The following is a 20,740-nucleotide window of genomic DNA, read 5'->3' as shown; positions in this document are numbered from 1 at the left end:
CTACCCAACGTGGGGTGTCTCCGGAGAAGCCGTAGGATTCATCTTGGAGAGAGGGTGGGGAGAACACATGCCAAGAGCAGATTCCTGCTTTTGAACTGTATTTTTATTTATAAATGTAGTAAATAAATCTCAACAAATGTAGTAAACAAATCTCAGCGATTTTCTTGGAAACCAGTTTGCAGTGGTGAGCGCGAACAGTTCTTTCCGACAGGCAAGGGAAATCCTGAAAATCCAGTGGAAACAAAAATGTTCTTAGTTGCTTCTGAAATGAGGCAAGTGAGAGGACTTTCCCAGGAGCTGGATCTGGGGGGGGGGGGCAGATGGGATAGCTTGCCCCCAGTGTAGCCTGTGGGGGTGCCAGATTGGGTGCTCCCTGGGGGGCAGGTGGGAGGAGCTAGCCAGCAGCCCAGCAGATTGGCTGCTTTCCCCACCTCTCTCTCTTGCAAAGAGGGGTCAAAAGTGCTCCCCCCCCCACATCTCCCGTCGGCCTCCCTCCCCACCTGTGGCCAGCTGGCCGGCAGGGTCTTTAAATGGGGAGGGAAGGAGGGAGATCGGCTCCTTTCACCCCCTCTCCACAAGGGTGGAAAAGCAGCCCAGAGTTTTCCCTTCCGCGGGGGGGTGGGGAGGCAGCACTCTAGCGCTGATGCTCCCCCCACCACCGTTTTTTGAGTGGGGGCACATTTTTTACTCCCCCCCCCCCAAATGTAGATCCAGCCCTGGACTTTCCACAAGGAAACCACCACAGGGAGAATCTGCATTGGTTTGCATTTTTCCCTCCTCCCCGCCTATAACTCAGAGCTTTCATTTTAAAGAAGAGAAGCTAGTCCAGGTGTTTGCCTGATGTTGCTGTGTCACCCTTTTGTTCCAGATAAATGGCATTGCACTAGATAATAAATCTCTGACTGAATGTGAAGCCTTGCTGCGGAACTGCAGGGAGTCTCTGACGCTTTCGTTGATGAAGGTGAGCATCAGAAAGGAAGGGAAGGGAATAAAGGTCTCTCTTCTGGTTCAAGCATTTGTTCATGGGCATCTGCTGGGAAGTAACTCAGCGCCTCAGCTGGTGGTCAAAAGTGCGATCGAGTTGGAGCCAACGTACGACAGCCCTGTATGTTTTTCAGGGCAAGAGATTAGCAGAAGTAGTTTGCCATGGCCTGCCTGTGTGTGGTAGACCTGGACTTCCTTGGAGGTCTCCCATCTGAGTCTGAATCGGGGCCAATCCTGCTTAGCTTCTGAAACTGGGCTAGCCAGGCCCCCAAGCAATTGGCTGTCATCTGCTTCCTTCCCCCTCCCCTTGCTTCCTTCTGCATCTCAGCTTGCTTTGCCAGGCTTGCTCAATCGCACAAGAGCTACAGAGCAAAGCCTCTATTTTCTCCATTGGCTGAGCCTCCTGTCTAGGGGAGGGATAGCTTGCTTTACCAGGCTGTCTCAATCGCACAGCAGAGCTACTGAGCCAAGCCTCTCTTCCTTCTGTTGACCGAGGTTCCTCCCCTTCCTGGTCGCCTGGGGAAGGAAGGAAAGAGCCAGAGCTTCCTTTGCCCAGTTCCCTGGATAACACAGGAGAGATATAAAGAGAGCACCATTAAGACCAACAAGTGCTAATGTTTTAAGCATGTTTTAAGTTCTTTTAACTCTTTAATTGTGTTTGTGTCCTCTGTAAAGTTTATCTCTCTGCTACCTTTATGACACACTTGGCTCGGCCTAACAAAGTCTCATTTATGTCATATCCAGCCCTCCTAACAACTGAGTTTGACACCCTTGTTCTAGCAGTTGTCCACCTTCTGCATAGGATGGTTTAATGGCTTGCGGGGGGGATTCTACCAGATATGTAGCCATGGCATTCCTAGTAGAACAGAATCTGGTCACTGATTCCTCCAGGCAGTGCTAATACAGAGCCATAAGCTTAAGTATTCAGCACATTTTATTAACTGGCAGTCTCCATTAGAATGATTAAAGGGCTGGAGCACTTTCCCTATGAAGAAAGGTTGAAACGCTTGGGGCTCTTTAGCTTGGAGAAACGTCGACTGTGGGGTGACATGATAGAGGTTTACAAGATAATGCATGGGATGGAGAAAGTAGAGAAAGAAGTACTTTTCTCCCTTTCTCACAATACAAGAACTCGTGGGCATTCGATGAAATTGCTGAGCAGAAAGGTTAAAACAGATAAAAGGAAGTACTTCTTCACCCAAAGGGTGATTAACATGTGGAATTCACTGCCACAGGAGGTGGTGGCGGCCACAAGTATAGCCACCTTCAAGAGGGGTTTAGATAAAAATATGGAGCACAGGTCCATCAGTGGCTATTAGCCACAGTGTATGTGTGTATATAAAAATTTTTGCCACTGTGTGACACAGAGTGTTGGACTTGATGGGCCGTTGGTCTGATCCAACATGGCTTCTCTTATGTTCTTATGTTCCATTCCCCGTGAGTGCCAGATGACAAAGCATTTACTGTGCGTCAAACAGTTGTGTAGTCTTGAAGGCCTTTTTTGTTGATGCTCTCCTCTCCTCCCATTTAGGTTTTTCCTCAGAGCTCAAGTTCATCTTGGAGCGGTCAAAACATATTTGAAAACCTTAAGGATTCTGAGAAGATACCCAACTGTAGGGTCCACACCTCTGAGGTGCAGGTTCAGAATAAAAGAAATCTGAAACACAACAGCTCCACTCAGACAGACATTTTCAGCCCGGACATAATGGACATCAAAAAGGACCAGAGTGACCCCGAAGGCGGCTTGTACTGTGATCTCAAACCCTTCTCCAATAGCATTTTACACGCTAACTCTCGCCACGGCTCAGTCCATGGGTGCCATAGCAACTCGGAACACAGCCTTGGCTCCTTTAATCCAGATGCGTATGGGGAGCCAAGCTACGGGATTGTTAACCTGAGCAACAGAAAGTTGCCCTTTGAGCCCACGGTCCCGGACTGCATGATGGTGGAGAACACGTTGGACAAAGAACACGGAAAGCACAGCGGCGGCACCTGGCCGAAAGTCATGGTCAACATCGCCGCTGCGGAGACAGAAAAGTTTTCCGTGTACAAAAAGCCAAAACAGAGGAAGTCCATCTTTGATCCGGATACTTTCAAAAGACCCCTGACGCCTCCCAAAATGGACTATTTGTCTCCGAGTCAGGTGATAGGACATTCTCCCCAGCCCTCCAAAACGGAAGCCATTTCAACCCCTCCCACCCCTCCCAAGCGAAGTGACTCCATTAAGTTTAAACACAAACAGCAAGCCAGTTCCACTTCAGACTCGACTGTGACCACGGGCTCTCCCCCTCCCAGCCCGGCAGCGGTCCCGCCCCCTCTGTCCATTGACCTCAAAGCTGACTGTGGTATGCACAAGGGGCGGGGCAGGCCCTCTGGGCATTATTACAGGGAGGAGGGGCTGGACTCCGCCCACTTGCCCTCGAGGAAATCCTGTGAAGATGACATTGGCTTTCAAAGGGTGGAAGAGCCAGAGATCAAAAGACCAAGACCCAAGTCTGCTCCTGCCTTAAGACATAAACTAACACCTGTGTCCTTTCCTAATTCATCTCATCAGGTATCTATGCGAAGGAAGGGACTCTGGCCAGTGCTCTGGAAACTGTCAGGTGCTTTGCCTACACCAAGGGGCACACAACAGAAGGGTTAGAAGCCAGTTTGGTGTAGTGGTTAAGTGTGCGGACTCTTATCTGGGAGAACCAGGTTTGATTCCTCACTCCTCCACTTGCAGCTGCTGGAATGGCCTTGGGTCAGCCATAGCTCTGGCAGAGGTTGTCCTTGAAAGAGCAGCTGCTGGGAGAGCTCATAGGGTGTCTGTTGTGGGGGGAGATTGTAAGCCACTCAGTCTCTGATTCAGAGAGAACGGCGGGGTATAAAACTGCAGTCTTCCTCCTCCTCCTCTTCTTCTTCGTCTTCTTCCTCTTCCTTTTCCACAACACTTTTTAATATTCCAGAAATAAGTTGTTTGGTTAGAGGTGGAACATGTTGGGTCACTTAGGCTGGTTCCAGCCCAGCAGCTCGAGGTGCATGGGAGGTATTTGGAATCTGAACGGTTCAAAAAGGAGCCCGTTTCCTGCATGGGAGGCACTTTGGCACGGTCAGATAGTTATTGTGCACCATCCCCATGGTGCGGTTTGGGTGTTGTTTTTTCCATACATTTGTAATGGTCACGCGTTCACGTGCTCTGGGCAGGTGGTGTTGCTTTTTTAAGAATACCGGTGAGCTCCTAGAGTGGATTGGCAGGCTTCGGCATCCAGACACCAGAGAGGCAAATGATATGCGATTCAGATATTTGCTGCCACTTCGAAAGTTGTAGTTTTTGAGCCGCTTTGAAGGTGCTGGAGGACGGGGTGGGCGCAGGACCGAGGCGGGAGACAGATGTGCATGTTTGGAAGCTCTTTTCTGATCTGTTTCCGAGTTGTCTCTGGGTTGCCTTCAACTGTCATTCTGGACCAATGTATGGAAAAAACAGAACATCCATATCACAAAACCTGACAGTTCAGGAACACACATGAACACATGAAGCTGCCTTAGACTGAATCAGACCTTTGGTCCATCAAAGTCAGTATTGTCTTCTCAGACTGGCAGCGGCTCTCCAGGGTCTCAAGCTGAGGCTTTTCACACCTATTTGCCTGGACCCTTTTTTGGAGATGCCGGGGATTGAACCTGGGACCTCTTGCTTCCCAAGCAGATGCTCTGCCACTGAGCCACAGCCCCATTCATGGCTCTCCAGGGTCTCAAGTAGAGGTTTTTCACACCTATTTGCCTGGACCCTTTTTGGGAGATGCCGGGGATTGAACCTGGGACCTCCTGCTTCCCAAGCAGATGCTCTGCCACTGAGCCACCGTCCCTCCCCTGACTGGCAGTGGCTCTCCAGGGTCTCAGGCGGAGGTTTTTCACACCTATTTGCCTGGACCCTTTTTGGAGATGCCAGGGATTGAACCTGGGACCTCCTGCTTCCCAAGCAGATGCTCTGCCACTGAGCCACCGTCCCTCCCCTGACTGGCAGTGGCTCTCCAGGGTCTCAGGCGGAGGTTTTTCACACCTATTTGCCTGGACCCTTTTTGGAGATGCCAGGGATTGAACCTGGGACCTCCTGCTTCCCAAGCAGATGCTCTGCCACTGAGCCACCGTCCCTCCCCTGACTGGCAGTGGCTCTCCAGGGTCTCAGGCGGAGGTTTTTCACACCTATTTGCCTGGACCCTTTTTGGAGATGCCGGGGATTGAACCTGGGACCTTCTGCTTCCCAAGCAGATGCTCTACCACTGAGCCACCGTCCCTCCCCTCAGGTGACAGGGACCTCTCTATAAATGGCATTTCCATCCTAAACAGTCCAGCAGAGCATCACTTGAAAAACAAACCCTGGCTCCCCTTCACAAAACAGAGACCAAGGGCTTGAAACAACCATGCATGTAGCCCCCTTGAGTGCAAGAGCAGCCTTGGCTTGCACCTCCCAAAAAACACCATCTTCTAGTTCCATAATGGCTTGCTGCATTGTTGTATTCTAATGAAAGGAACCACACTGTTTCTGCAACCTATGAACTTCCTTCCATCTCTTACCAGCCAATGGTAGGATGGTGGTGGTGGTAGTGACCAGGGCTTTTTTTTGTAGCAGGAACTCCTTTGCATATTAGCCCACACCCCTGCGATGTAGCCAATCCTCCAAGAGCTTACAGGGCTCTTATTACAGGGTCTTCTGTAAGCTCCAGGAGGATTGGCTACATCAGGGGTGTGTGGCCTAAGATGCAAAGGAGTTCCTGCTACAAAAAAAAGCTGTGGTGACTAATGTTCCCTCTGAGCTGTGGAGTCTTGTGAGAGAAAATTCTACTTTGTGAGATACTGGCATTAAAGTTGTGAGTGAGTGATTTGGCTATGGCATAAATTCGTTTGCTCTGGGGCCATATTTCCTAAGCTAAGACAAAAATGTGTGAGCTGGAGGCTAAAAAACTGTGAGCTAGTTCACACTAACTCAGCTTAGAGGGAACACTGGTGGTGACGCCGCTGCTCTTGGTGTGCTTGGATGACCAAGGAAACGTTATCGGAAAGTTGCATGAATATTAAACCAAATTTCTCCCCCCCCCCTTTTTTTTTAAGAAATGAAAAATGGAGAGAGCAAGGAATCAGGGATGGAAACAGTGTAGGCACCGTAAATGTGTAGCAATTACAATTCTGTAATGCAGGAGTGGCCATTGGTTGTCCCACAAGCCGCATCCTGTTTCTATGTGTCCTTGGGGAATCGTTCCAAAACTCAATCCTAACATTATCCCGGCTATCTTGATTTCGGAAGCTAAGCAGAGCCAGCTATGGAAGTCCAGGGTCACTAGGCAGAGGAAAGGAACGGCAAACCACCTCTGAATGTCTCTAGCTTTGAAAACCTTACAGTATTGCCTTAAGTTGATTCTCCCCTACTCGAATCAAGCCCATTCGACTTTGCATTGTACCTCTAAATCCCGAGTCCCTTCTTTGCAGCACCTTTCCCACCTTATGGCTGGGGATTTAAGGAGCTGGGACTCTCCAGTCCAACTCGTATCTGATGGAGGGAGCATTGACTCTCAAAAGAAGACGATGACTGCGGATTTATACCCCGCCCTTCTCTCTGAATCAGAGTCTCAGAGCGACTCACAATCTCCTTTACCTTCCTCCCCCGCAACAGACACCCTGTGAGGTGGGTGGGGCTAAGAGGGCTCTCACAGCAGCTGCCCCTTCAAGGACAGAGTCTCAGAGTGGCTCACAATCTCCTTTACCTTCCTCCCCCACAACAGACACCCTGTGAGGTGGGTGGGGCTGAGAGGGCTCTCACAGCAGCTGCCCTTTCAAGGACAGAGTCTCAGAGCGGCCTACAATCTCCTTCCCCTTCCTCCCCCACAACAGACCCCCTGTGAGGTGGGTGGGGCTGGAGAGGGCTCTCACAGCAGCTGCCCTTTCAAGGACAACCTCTGCCAGAGCTATGGCTGACCCGAGGCCATTCCAGCAGGTGCAAGTGGAGGAGTGGGGAATCAAACCTGGTTCTCCCAGATAAAGAGTCCGCATACTTAACCACTACACCAAACTGCCTCTTATCCTGACAATCTTGCTAGACTTTTAAAGATGCTACTGGTCAGAATGTTGGTCTAAAGTGAAAACACACTTCAGAGCGTATTTTGAAAGTGGTTCTCAGCAATAGCTCCAGCTTGTGCTACGGAAGCACCTGCACAGTGCAATCATACCTCCGTGAGCCTTCCATTTGCCAATGCTACATTCTGCTTGATGGAACATTGTTAAACCAGGGGAGAACTCTACCAGCGTTTTCATGGCTACGAACCTCTCTGGTTTTGTAGTTTGTATGTAACGAATTTACAGTACATAGGTATGCATATTTCTGTGTAATGCTATATATTCAGGGCTCTTTTTGTAGGGAAAGCTCCTTTGCATATTAGGCCACATCCCTCTTATGTAGCCAATCCTCCAAGAGCTTACAGGGCTCTTCTTACGGGGCCTACTGTAAGCTTTTGAAGTGACATCAGGGGGTGTGGCCTAATATGCAAAGGAGCTCCTGCTACAAAAAGAGCCCTCCTATATATTCCTTTTTGCAGTTCGATGGCTGAAGAAAAGTCCTTACCACATAGAACTGTTGACACCTTAGTGTCATTTTGTGCAGGAAAATGTGTTTTTAATATCGCTCGAGAATCCAGATGTGGGTTGTTCATGTCAGAATAGATAACCCTTTACTGTGCTCTCTGGATGTGAAGTTTTGTCACCCCCCCAAAAACAACAACCTCGGTCTGGGTTTTTCCCCACAGATACAAAAATTCATGCCCGCAAGTGAAGAGCACCTATCTCCTGAGCTCCAGGAGTGGCCATTGTATTCACCCCAACGGTCCAGTAGGCACAGTGATGGGTTTATGCCTCCTTCTCTCTACTCGGGAAGCCTGTCTGCAGGTGGGTATCCATGACTTGGCAGGTGGGAATACAAGACAATATCAATGAAGTGATGGAAGGGTGGAATTCTAGCAAGGAGCTCCTTTGCATATTAGGCCACACCTCCCTGATGCAGCAAATCCTCCAAGAGCTTACAAGGCTCATTTTTGTAAGCTCTTGGAGGATTGGCAACATCGGGGGTGTGTGGCCTAATATGCAAAGGAGCTCCTGCTAGAATTCCACCCCTGAGTGACAGAATACTAATTATAACAATTATAACCAACACAAGGCAATTATAAAATATAATTAATATCCATTTCCGTGCTGAAGTTCTGTTAGCCCATGAAATCCAAACAAAGACCCCAGGTATTTTTTATTTCTCCGTTTCAATTTATTAATCACAAATTTTGTGATTAATAATGTTTATTTAAATTTTAGAAAGAAAGACCAGGAAGCAATAGCAAAAACTGTAGTTGGCATTGTTCTTCCTTTGGTGTCCAAATACATTTTTGAAGGTCAGCCTGTAAAAACAAAAATGAAAGTAGTTAATATTTTATTTGAATCTTTATATCACGGATACATGTAAGTTATGTCCTATCTTTTAGCTTACATCACTGTTGAAAGATTTTCTAAAATTGAAATAGAGAAATAAAAAACACCGGGGTCCATGTTTGGACCATGAGCGAACAGAATCTCGGCATGGAAATGGATATTAATTATATATTATAATTGCCTGGTGTTGGTCATAATTGTTGTTATAATTGGCATGTGGGAAGCCATGACAGTTCCCACTGTTGGTTAGCAATGGACTGTGTCATACTTTGCCTTCCAAGAATTTTTTGTGGAATTGTTTTCTGTGGCCTCAGAAGGCTGGACCAGAACCAACAGGTTGAAATTAAATCAAGAGTTTCTGGCTCAACATTAGGAAGAACTTCCTAACTGTTGGTTCCTCAGTGGAACAGGCTTCCTCGGGAGGTGGTGGGCTCTCCTTCCTTGGAGGCTTTTAAACAGAGGCTAGATGGCCATCTGGCAGCAATGAAGATCCTGGGAATTTAGGGGGGAGGTATTTGTGAGTTTAGAGCGGTTCCTCAGTGGAACAGGCTTCCTCGGGAGGTGGTGGGCTCTCCTTTCTTGGAGGTTTTTCAGCAGAGGCTAGATGGCCATCTGCCATCAATGAGGATCCTGTGAATTTAGGGGGAGATGTTTGTGAGTTTCCCACATTGTGCAGGGGGTTGGACTAGATGACCCTGGAGGTCCCTTCCAACTCTAGGATTCTATGAACTTCCTGACCATTAGAGTGATTCCTTAGTGGAACAGGCTTCCTCAGGAGGTGTGGTGGGCTTTCCTTCCTTGGAGGCTTTTAAACAGAGGCTAGATGGCCATCTGACAGCAATGAGGATCCTGTGAATTTAGGGGGAAGTGTTTGTGAGTTCCCTGCATTGTGCAGGGGGTTGGACTAGGTGACCCTGGAGGTCCCTTCCAACTCGATGATTCTATATCTTTATCTGGGCTCCTCCATAGCCTCCCTTGGAACAGAAGGCACCACCCCTGAGGGAGTGATGGGAGGAGCTCGAGCGCAGCTCCAGGGATCAGCTGCCTGGCCTGGTGGATGGCAGCCAGACACAAAGGATGGCTCTCAGCCAAGCATCCTAATCGGGGAGTGTAGTGGCTACCTCACCATGCCTGCCACGGATGGGAGGCAAGGGAGGGGGGTGTCCATTGTATGACCGCTGCCGTAGAGGCAACAGTGCTGGACTTGAAATCAGGGAGTGGGGTGTCAAGGCTAGCCAAAAGGGAACTTCACAGAATTAGGACTTGGCTGGGATCCAAGCTCAGTTAGAACATAAGAACATAAGAGAAGCCATGTTGGATCAGGCCAACGGCCCATCCAGTCCAACACTCTGTGTCACAGAAGAACATAAGAGAAGCCATGTTGGATCAGGCCAACGGCCCATCCAGTCCAACACTCTGTGTCACACAGTGGCAAAAAATTTTATATATACACTCACACTGTGGCTAATAGCCACTGATGGACCTGTGCTCCATATTTTTATCTAAACCCCTCTTGAAGGTGGCTATACTTCTGGCCGCCACCACCTCCTGTGGCAGTGAATTCCACATGTTAATCACCCTTTGGGTGAAGAAGTACTTCCTTTTATCCGTTTTAACCTGTCTTCTCAGCAATTTCATCGAATGCCCACGAGTTCTTGTATTGTGAGAAAGGGAGAAAAGTACTTCTTTCTCTACTTTCTCCATCCCATGCATTATCTTGTAAACCTCTATCATGTCACCCCGCAGTCGACGTTTCTCCAGTTATCTGAAGATAGGAACTTCTCCTCCACAACGGCTTAGGTTTAGGGCTGCAACAGGAAGGAGGAAGCAGGTACCGAATAGTCCAGGGGTGGCCAAACCTGCTTAACATAAGAGCCACATAGAATAAACATCAGATGTTTGAGAGCCACAAGACATGAACGTCAGATGTTTGAGCGCTTCAGGAAGGAAGCTAAATAGATGGGAGGGTGGAGGAAGAGATAGAAAGAAAGCAACTTTAAATGCATTCTCCAAGCTGGCCAACAGGGTGGGTGAGGGCTTTGAGAGCCACACAATATGTGTGAAAGAGCCACATGTGGCCCCTGAGTCTCAGTTTGGCCACCCCTGGTCTAGAACATCAGGGGAGTTGTGGGACTCTCGACAGGGAGTTGAGATTGGATCAGGAGCCTTTTTATGCTATTACTGTTCAACTAACCATTCACCCAACAACAGTGGATACTGTTTAGCTGCTTTATTAACCTTCCCCAACAGGCACTGTACCAAGAAACATCGCCCCATGTCCTGCAGTCACTGCTGTTATGAGGAACCCTGTTTACACGGCTTGGAGCCACAGAGTTAATGCCACCAACTGTCAATCTGTTCCCAGCCAGTTCTGTCACCAGCATTTACATCCCAGGTATGCACACGACGAGTCTTGCTCAGATAGACCAGAAAATCCTTGTAGCTCAGCATCTTTTTTTCACTCCCTAACAGTGGCCACTCAAGTGCTTTTTGGGGAGTGGGGTAGAAGCGGTGGCCCTCCCCCCCAATAACTGGTATTCAGAGAATTGCTGTGGTCTGCAGTTGTGTGCTCTGTGTTTAGATCATCTCCACTTAGGGTGACCATAATGTCTGAAGGCCAGCCAGGGACACCTTGGGGGGGGTGGAAGGTAGGGGTGCGCGCGCGAAGCAGCCTGTCACAGGTCGAGATGCAGGACAGGAACCCGGAAGTGACCGACAGGCTGCTTCAGCGTGCCGCTGCGCCGGCCCCCTGGGCCCCACAACGATGGGACCGATGCCACAGGGATGGGCTCGAAACACTCTATGACCCCTCAAAAGAACAGCAGTCTAGCTCGCTTCCCCCGAGCCCTGCCGCCATAAGCCTCAAGGGGGCTCATTTTGCGGCATCTCCCGGCAGGAGGGTGGCATCCGCACGGGACACATATCAAATGAAAGAGGGGGCGCAGGGCTATCAGAAACAGCCGGCGGAGGGAGTCGCGAGACCACCCCACTGGGGGATCCACACCCCGAAAGTGATGAAGGTGGCGCAGATAGAGCCAACAGAGCAAACAGGACAAAATAAATAGGCTGCATTATGCAGCACAGTTGAGAAAGTGCCTTATCCCATATACTGATGAAGTAAATACAGGATCTGAGAACAAAATTATACCAGAAGACACAAACACAAAGCTCCCTTACACTGAATCAGTGCTTGGGTCCACCAAAGTCAGTATTGTCCACTCCAGTCACAAACACAAAGCTCCCTTACACTGAATCAGTGCTTGGGTCCACCAAAGTCAGTATTGTCACATAAGAACATAAGAGAAGCCCTGTTGGATCAGGCCAGTGGCCCATCCAGTCCAACACTCTGCGTCACATAAGAACATAAGAGAAGCCCTGTTGGATCAGGCCAGTGGCCCATCCAGTCCAACACACTGTGTCACATAAGAACATAAGAGAAGCCCTGTTGGATCAGGCCAGTGGCCCATCCAGTCCAACACACTGTGTCACATAAGAACATAAGAGAAGCCCTGTTGGATCAGGCCTGTGGCCCATTCAGTCAGGAAGGGAGGAGGGAGGGAGGGAAGGGAGGGAAGGAAGGAAGGAAGAAAGGAGGGAAGGGAGGGAAGGAAGAAAGGAAGGGAGGGAGGGAAGGAAGGGAGGAGGGAGGGAAGGGAGGAGGGAGGGAAGGAAGGAAGGGAGGAGGGAGGGAAGGAGGGAGGGAAGGAAGGGAGGAGGGAGGGAAGGAGGGAGGGAAGGAAGGGAGGAGGGAGGGAAGGAAGGAAGGGAGGAGGGAGGGAAGGAAGAAAGGAAGGAGGGAGGGAGGGAGGGAGGGAAGGAAAGAAGGCCAGCCGCCCCCCCCGCCAGCCGCCCCCCCCCCGCTTTTGGCTTACCTGGATCCAGGGCGGTGGCGGCCTCTCCTCCGGGCTGCTGGCGGGGCTGGCGGCGGCGGTGGAGGCCGGAGAGGCCGGCGCTGGTCTCTGGAGGCCTCCAGGGACCAGCGCTGGCCTCTCCACGCTGCCTCCGCTGGTCTCTGGAGGCCTCCAGGGACCAGCGGAGGCCTCTCCACGAAGCCTCCGCTGGCCTCTGGAGGCCTCCAGGGACCAGCGGAGGCCTCTCCACGCTGCCTCCGCTGGCCTCTGGAGGCCTCCAGGGACCAGCGCCGGCCTCTCCACGAAGCCTCCGCTGGCCTCTGGAGGCCTCCAGGGACCAGCGGAGGCCTCTCCACGCTGCCTCCGCTGGCCTCTGGAGGCCTCCAGGGACCAGCGCCGGCCTCTCCACGAAGCCTCCGCTGGCCTCTGGAGGCCTCCAGGGACCAGCGCCGGCCTCTCCACGCATCCGCGCTGGCCTTTGGAGGCCTCCAGGGACCAGCGCCGGCCTCTCCGGACCCCGCGCGTGGGCGGGGAAGGCGGGGAGTGAGGCAGCCAGCATCCCTGCGCGTGCGCACACCGCTGTGCGCACGCGCAGGGACGCTGGCTGCCTCACTCCCCGCGTTCCCCGCCCGCGCGCGCGGCCCGCCGGCTCCCCGCTGGCTATACCGGGACCTTGTAATGGTCCCGGTATAGGCAGCCCGGGAGCCGGGATTGGGTGGCCAGAACCGGGAAAGTCCCGGGAGACCGGGACGGTCTCGCCACCCTGTCTCCACTGGTCAGGGATTGAGTCTTTCATACCACTAAGAATGCCAATCTGTATTAAGATTGCTGACGGTCCCACCAATGAAAGAAGCTCGTCTGGGGAACACACAAGAGAGGGCCTTTCTGGTGGCAGCCCCATGGTTATGGAATAACCTGCCCAGGGCAGTGTGCCTGTCCCCCTCACTGTTGGCCTTCGGGAGGCAGTTGAAGAAAGATTTATTTAGGACCGATTTAGCTTTTGTTTATCCAAACTGGAGTTTTTAAATTGTGACCTTTTCAGTGGTTTCCATAATTGTTGTTTTTTCTTATAGTTTATTCTTTTTTCGGTAGGGCCTTTGATAAGGTTCCACATAATATTCTTTTTTTGACAAATTGGAAAATACGGTTGGATCCTCTTACCGTTAGGTGGATCTGTTACTGGTTGACAGATCGCACCCAAAGAGTGCTTGTGAGTGGTTCCTCATCCTCTTGGAGAGGAGTGACAAGTGGAGTGCCTCAAGGATCTGTCCTGGGACCTGTTTTGTTCAACATCTTTATCAATGATTTGGATGAAAGAAAAGAGGGAACGCTTATTAAATTTGCCAATGATACTAAATTGAGAGGGGATCCTGGAGAGTTTTTTTTCCTTTTGCCATCTTCTGGGTCACTGTGTGTGTATGTGAAGGCGGGGAGGTACTTGTGAATGTCCTGCATGCAGGGGGTTGGGTTATATGACCCTGGAGGGCCCTTCCAGCTCTACAATTCTATGATCCCTGTTTTGATTTTGTTTTTAAAATATTTTTTTTAATTTATATTTGTGGGTTTTAAAATGTTTCTTTATATTGTGAGCCACCTTTAGTTCTGCAAAGGCTGCTGCTGAACGTTTCAGATCAATAAATCTAGTAAAGTCTTTCTCATGCGTTGTAGTTCTCAGCACCAGGGGCGCTTGAGTTTGGACCTGAGCCACAAGCACTCTGGAGAGTGTTCCGAAAATTCGCGTACAAGATCGTCGCATGGTTCGAACTCACTTCCATCCAGTGCAAGACTCGGTAAGTGGCATTTAGCGCTGGACAGTGCACGGAATTCCTTTGCATTTGAGGAGTCAGTTCAGTTACCTTTATTGGCATTAAGGGAGAGAGAAAAGAGAGAGAAAAAAAATAGATGTACACACACGCATGGATACAAATAGCTAAAACATGCCAACATGAGTCAAGAAAAAAGAACGTTCTTAAAGGGCTCTAAAAGCGATTATACTATAGATCTAGCCACTGTGCCCAATTCTTGACAGAATCCAATATTTCCTCATGGCTGGTCAATATGGAAAACAAAGTAAGGACACTGATATTTCCTTTGGAACTCGTCTCCCCCTTTCAGAATTAGAGGCAATGTGAACAATAAGGGACAGATTATTTGAAGTAGAGCTACCTGAATTGTACAATGCTGCTAATAAGACATGGGATCTTGCCCACGGTGGGCCTTCCTGCTAGCTACTTTTTCCAGCTTCAGACCAGCATTACGCAGAACCTTTTCTCTTGCTAGGTTCAATGCCCTCCCTTCAGCAATTTTAACTGGGAAATTTAACAGTACTCCTTTTGCTAACGGACTGTGCCCTTGTGCAAGAGGGTCCATTGAAACTGTGTCTCATGTAGAACAAAGCAGGAGTCAAGTTGCGCCTTTAAGACCAATAAAGTTGTATTCAGAACGTAAGCTTTCGTGTGCTCCAAGCACACTTCATCAGACGAGGAATCAGGTACAGCGAGCAGAGCTGGTAGGCAGTGGGGTAGAATGCAAAATGGTACAAATGTAAGATCCAGTGACAGAATAGTAAAATGTGTTATTAGAATGCTGTTATTATGTTAATATTCAGCGCATTTTATTGTTAATTCTTGATAGTATCTTAGAGCTTCCAGATTCATATAAACTGCTGTATCTGTTAAACAACAAAGATGGGAAGACAACCGATGCTGTGGCAAAGTTTTGGCAGGCTGCTCTTCTTATACGTATTAGACAGATTGACTTTTGACTTATCTGAGGAGTCTGTAACTGGTGCTGGGTGAGAAGGTGTCCTCTAGGTACCCTTTGACCTGCGGGATCCCTCAAGGAGTGCTTCTCTCCCCAATGTTGTTTAACATCTACATGTGTCCCCTTGCCCAGCTGCTGGGGAATTTCGAGCTTGGGTGTCAGCAGTATGCTGATGACACCCAGCTGAATCTATTATTGGATGACGACCCCACATTGTTTGACTGTGGGTTTGGAGGCTGTGGTTGAAACAGAGTAGGTGGAAATTGAATCTGACAAAGATGGAGGTTCTGTGGCTGGGGGTGAGGAGCTTCGGGATTGGGGCATAGATTGCCGGCCCTTGATGGCGGAAGTGGTCTTGGACCTCTCCTTGACTGTGGAGGCCCAGAGCTAACATTACAACGGACTCTTATTTATTGCAGTTCATACCCAGGGTACCCAATGACATAGCCATTGATCTGCTATTCCGACTTACATTACATTACATCAAGGACAGCACATCCTACTGGCTCCCAGCTGACCTATAAGGCTTTGAGTGGTCAGGGACCAATGGACCTATGGGACCATCTTCCCCGTTATGTCCCTGGGAGAGTGTGGTGCTCTTTGACAGCAACTTGCTGATGTCCACGGCCCTAAAGACATCCAGCTATCCTCAGTCAGGGCTAGGGCCTTTTCGGCCCAGGCCCCAGCTTGGTGGAATTCTCTGCCTACTACCATCCGGGCCCTATAATCATAGAGTTGGAAGGTACCTCCAGAGTTATCTAGTCCAACCGCCTGCACAATGTTATTATAAAGACTGACATTTTTCCTTCTGTGCTTTAAAGTAGGTTCTTCCAGCAACTTGCAGTATAGAACAGAACGAATAAAAATACCTTTGACGCCAAGATACCCGAGGTCCATCATCAGCTCCGACCGGGGTAAGAAAAACCAGAATGCCTACCTCCCCCTTCCCCTTAATGCTTTCCTGGACTTCCCTGCATCCATAGAGCAAGGCATTCTGTTGCGCTTTTGTCTGCAGCGCTGAAAGTTAGAACAACAAAAACACACTCCTAATTTCTTCTCTCGTGTGAACAGAAATCGCAGATTTGTACTGGAGACTCTCTTCCTCTTGTTAAAGTCTTAAAGAAATGCAGTTTGAGGGAAATTGCTTGCTCTCAGTTTACAAACTGCTTTTCTGGGCTTAGGCAGCGTTATGAAGTGCTGTAGACTGTCTGGAAGGATTTGTGGACTTTTTGGCCTTTCATTGTCCTGTGCTTGGCCAGCCACAGCCCCCGGCGACCAGGCCACACCCACCAGCCAAAGGAGGGAGTCAAGGCTCTTCTGTCAGTAACAGCTCCCTCGGCTAGGCTGCAGGCCCTGCCCTTGGCCATCTCAGTGCCCTCCCCTCAGCCCTGCCATTGTTGCTCACTGAGCCTCGCTGTCTTGTATTCCTTCCTTCCTTCCTTCCTTCCTTCCTTCCTTCCTTCCTTCCTTCCTTCCTTCCTTCCTTCCTTCCTTGCTCTCAATTTCATTGCCCTTCTTGGTAGTGGCTGTGTTCAGGTCACTCTGTCCATTCAGGAGGGAAGGGCAGGAATCCCGAGTGCTTATCCAGCTGGACTTGGCTGTGTGGCCAGCTGCTTCCCTCCCCTACGCTCTCACTTTCCCCCCTCAGCTGTTTCACTGTCTTTCCCTGCTCTAAGTCTGCCTCAACCTCGAAGAGCCACACAATTCTACACTAGACCTTTAGTCTTGGTTCAGCCCTGGCCCCAAACTGATTTTCTACCCTAGAACCGTAAACTCATGGAGTTTGTTTTTATGATTCCATGATTCAAGTGTAGAATGCATACCTTGGTTTTTCTAATGCCCCTTGTTACTTCTTTTTTTTCCTCTTTTTTGGGATGGGTCTCTGACCGTATTAAACTTGACTTGACTACAGTATTATTTTTAAATGGTTTGGATCCGATGCTGACAGACAGGCAGACAGTTTATTTACAGTCACAGACCAATTAAAATACAAGAATTTAAAAGCTTCAACACAAAAGATAAAATCTATGCTATAGTAAGTATTTGGATAGACAATTGTCTTATATAAACAATTGTCAGTATAAGAGTTACATCAAGACGCAAGTTAAAACAGAGCATCTTAAAAATAAAAAGCAGTAAAACGAGTCTTTTGGATACTATAGGATCAGATGCTAAATTGTTTGGATCAGATACTAAAGAAATCTACACAGCCAACCGAATCTCCAATGGCCAATAGTCCCACCCACTTGGTAAAAAATGGTAGACACCGGAAAAGGTATCAGCGGGTGCTCTTGACACCGACCGGTACCATGTTGGGGCCCCTGGACTAAGAAGACTTTTGCAGTTGGCCCTGTGCACCAATTCCATGGGAGCTGTTGCATTCTCTGCAGGTTCGCTGTCGCATTCCGAGTGCAGCAGCCCCAGTCTGATCACGCCACCTCAGTCGCCCCTGAACTTGGAGACCTCCTCCTTCACCAGCAGCCAGTCTCAAAATTCTCTTTCCACGCTGCCCAGAATCTCCGTGAGCCCGGTATCCATAGGACAGCGGCAGAAAGACAAGTAAGTTGTGATCCTTCTATTTAACGCTTTGGTTGTGGTTGGTTGGAAAATAATGGATTGAAGGCTGGATCAAAAGGTGAGGGTGGAGTAACGTGGCTGTTAGCGGAAGCAAGAAGGGTGGCTTTTGTCACTTCCCCTCCTCCTTCTGCAGATCCCCCCAAGTGTCTGGGCCACTTGTGAACTGTGCCCACATGACGATGATTGATTTGTGTTTCTGTGCAAACCAAGAGAGGAAACTGCTACTGGAAACAAGAACAAAGCACAAATGCTCACGTTCACTAAGGCTGAAAATGTAAAAAATCTATTGCAAAACTGAAGAGTAGTACATGAAATTTAAACACTATTGACAATGGGTTACAGTTAAATCCCCATGTACAGATTCGTTGCAGACTCGGCAAAATTCCTCAAAGCAACAATGTCCCTGTTTTAGGGAACTCCTGTTCCTGTTGCTGAAAACGATGAGCTTTCTTCAGCAATCGCCACATGCAAGATTGCTACGATGGAGGAGAACGCCTGCAATTTGAGTGACTCAAAGTGGCTGTAATTTGATTGACTCAAAGTGGCTGTAATTTGAAGAAATGTATCCCAAAAGCACGCATGCCTGAAAAAGCCTGTCTGGGAAACGGCTTGGGTTGCCAGCTCCTCTGTCATGGCAATCTTGCGTGCATCAGGAACAGGTTTTCCCTAAAACAGTAAAAGTTTGCTAGTAGGACATTGTTGCTTTGATGAATTTTGCTGAGTCTGCAAAGAATCTGTACATGGGGGGTTTAATTGTAACCCATTGTCAATAGTGTTTACATTTCATGTACCACTCGTCTGTTTTGCAATAGATTTTTTACATTTTCAGCCTTTGTGACCGTGAGCATTTGTGCGTTGTTCTTGATTTGTGTTTCTGGCATACTTCTCTGTTCTAGTTCTGAGGAGTTCTGTGCATGTGTGGACCAGGGGGGCTGGGGACTGGATAAGAACATCTGTAATGGAAGAACCGTCAGGGTGAAACTATAAGCACTATTCTATCAAGACATTTATTACAAGGAAATAATAATGGGGGGATGAGAAAAACTCTGTGGCCTCTTCTTCTAAGTAACCTCTGCTTCTAAATCGGGGGTGTCAAACTCATTTGTTATGATTGCCGGATCTGACATAAATGAGACAGAGGTATAAATTTTATAAAAAACACAAATACATATTTTTAAAAAAATTTAAAACATGTTTAAAACGTTAGCACTCATTTGTCTTAAAGGTGCTTTCTTTGTATTTTTCCCATGGGATCCAGGGAACTGGGCAAAGGAAGCTCTGGCTCCTTCTTTCAACATATGAAGCTGCTTTATACTGAATCAGACCCTCGTTCCATCAAAGTCAGTTTTGTCTACTCAGACTGGCAGCGGCTCTCCAAGGTCTCAAGCAGAGGTTTTTCACACCTATTTGCCTGGACCCTTTTTAGTTGGAGATGCCGGGGATTGAACCTGGGACCTTCTGCTTCCCAAGCAGATGCTCTGCCACTGAGCCACCGTCCCTCCCCTGCTCTCCAGGGTCTCAAGCGGAGGTTTTTCACGCCTATTTGCCTGGACCCTTTTTAGTTGGAGATGCCGGGGATTGAACCTGGGACCTTCTGCTTCCCAAGTAGATGCTCTACCACTGAGCCACTGTTTCCTTCCCCATGGTTTGGGGTGGGGGGGGAGCCTCAGTCAATAGAAGGAAGAGAGGTTTGGCTCAGTAGCTCTGCTGTGTGATTGAAAGAGCCTGGCAAAGCATGCTATTCCCCCCCTTCCTCTCCAAGAGAGGAGCCTCAGCCAAAATAGAGAAAATAGAGGCTTTGCTCTGTAGCTCTTGTGCAGTTGAACAAGCCTGGCAAAGCAAGCTGTTATGCAGAAGGAAGCAAGGAAGTGGAAGAAGGAAGCAGATGACAGCTAGTTGCTTGGGGGCCTGATAGGAGCCCTCCAGAGGCCTGATTCAGCCCCCGAACTGCATGTTTGACACCCCTGTTCTAAACAGTCTATAATGAGAAATATAAGTGTGCACACAGGTACTTTAACATTCCAAAGCCTCTACCTTTAAACAGACTGCAATAAAATACACAAGAGTGCATGCAGGCACTTTAAAATAATCTCTTTTTCCAAACAGTCTGCACTTAAATGAATCCAAAGGCTCTGCAGTAGAATAAATCAGAGTGAACACAGGCACTTTTTAGAGTGCACGCAGGCACTTTTTAAAAGTTAAGAGTCTGCATGTGACTCATAAACCAAAACATTAGAAAACAGTCTGTTATGAATTCTTTCACCAAGAGTGCACCCAGGCACTTTTCTACAGCTGGATAAGAACATCAGCAGAACCCTGCTGGATCAGGCCAGTGGTCCAACTATCTAGTCCAGCATTTTGTTTCACATAGTGGCCAGCCAGTTCTTCTGGACAGCTGACAACGGGGCATAGAGGCTGAGACTTTCCCCTGATGTTGCCTTCTGGCACTGGGATTATTCCCTCTGAATGTGAAGGTTCCCTTTAGTCACCATAGCTAGCAGCTATGGATAGACTTCCTCTGTTCCTCTGGAAAGTCTAGGCTGCAGCTACACAGGGGCATACTTGATCGTGGGGAAAGAGCAGGGATTTATTAGAGAGGTGTCTTAACACTAATCTCTTGCAATTAAAACTATTTCCCAAACAGGGAAGAGTACAGGATTCAAGTAAGCACATAAAATGAGGTGTAACTTCCCAGCAGGGTGCATGTTAAGTTCTGCAGCTTGATCTTTTCCCATCTCCCTTTGTCAGCTTATAAATATTCCTTAGATAATTTTAAGCATTTCTTTGTTTGCTAGTAGACTAGGCGCCAGGCCTTTACATACTGCGCTGGCCACAGAAGTGGTGAAAACAAAGAGTTCTTCTCGCTTATTATAGCCTGGTGATGCCAGATTATGTTTCTGTACGGTGTGAAATAGATAGCCCCAAGTGACCACCACAGCTTGTCCTTTATACTTGTGATCGGCATCACATAAATCAAGGGCACTGTGCAAGGTAGTGCCATCAGGTTTAGTTAATGGAATTTCTAAAGAATCTCATTGTGTCCTTGGAAACAGGGACAAGGAAAAGAAAAAGGGGAACTAGGACTGATGCGTGTTTGTGTGTCTCTATCCCCCTCCACACCA

At 48.7% G+C, this 20,740-nt stretch overlaps 1 protein-coding gene across 1 annotated transcript in view; it reads left to right on the top strand.

Moving 5' to 3' along the window:
* DLG5 (discs large MAGUK scaffold protein 5) overlaps positions 1 to 20,740 on the top strand; it is a 161,641-nt gene that overhangs the window by 99,812 nt on the left and 41,089 nt on the right. Inside the window, exons 15-22 of the mRNA XM_060236724.1 lie at positions 869 to 961; positions 2,516 to 3,513; positions 3,977 to 4,001; positions 7,758 to 7,896; positions 10,678 to 10,822; positions 13,947 to 14,068; positions 15,866 to 15,955; positions 17,432 to 17,600. Coding sequence (XP_060092707.1) covers positions 869 to 961; positions 2,516 to 3,513; positions 3,977 to 4,001; positions 7,758 to 7,896; positions 10,678 to 10,822; positions 13,947 to 14,068; positions 15,866 to 15,955; positions 17,432 to 17,600 — 1,781 coding nt within the window. The remainder of the gene's footprint in view (positions 1 to 868; positions 962 to 2,515; positions 3,514 to 3,976; positions 4,002 to 7,757; positions 7,897 to 10,677; positions 10,823 to 13,946; positions 14,069 to 15,865; positions 15,956 to 17,431; positions 17,601 to 20,740) is intronic.

The sequence above is a fragment of the Heteronotia binoei genome, chromosome 4 (assembly GCF_032191835.1).
Source record: "Heteronotia binoei isolate CCM8104 ecotype False Entrance Well chromosome 4, APGP_CSIRO_Hbin_v1, whole genome shotgun sequence".
Taxonomy (NCBI): domain Eukaryota; kingdom Metazoa; phylum Chordata; class Lepidosauria; order Squamata; family Gekkonidae; genus Heteronotia; species Heteronotia binoei.
Note: the sequence above shows the minus strand (reverse complement) of the source record. Positions and strands in the feature narration are given on the sequence as shown.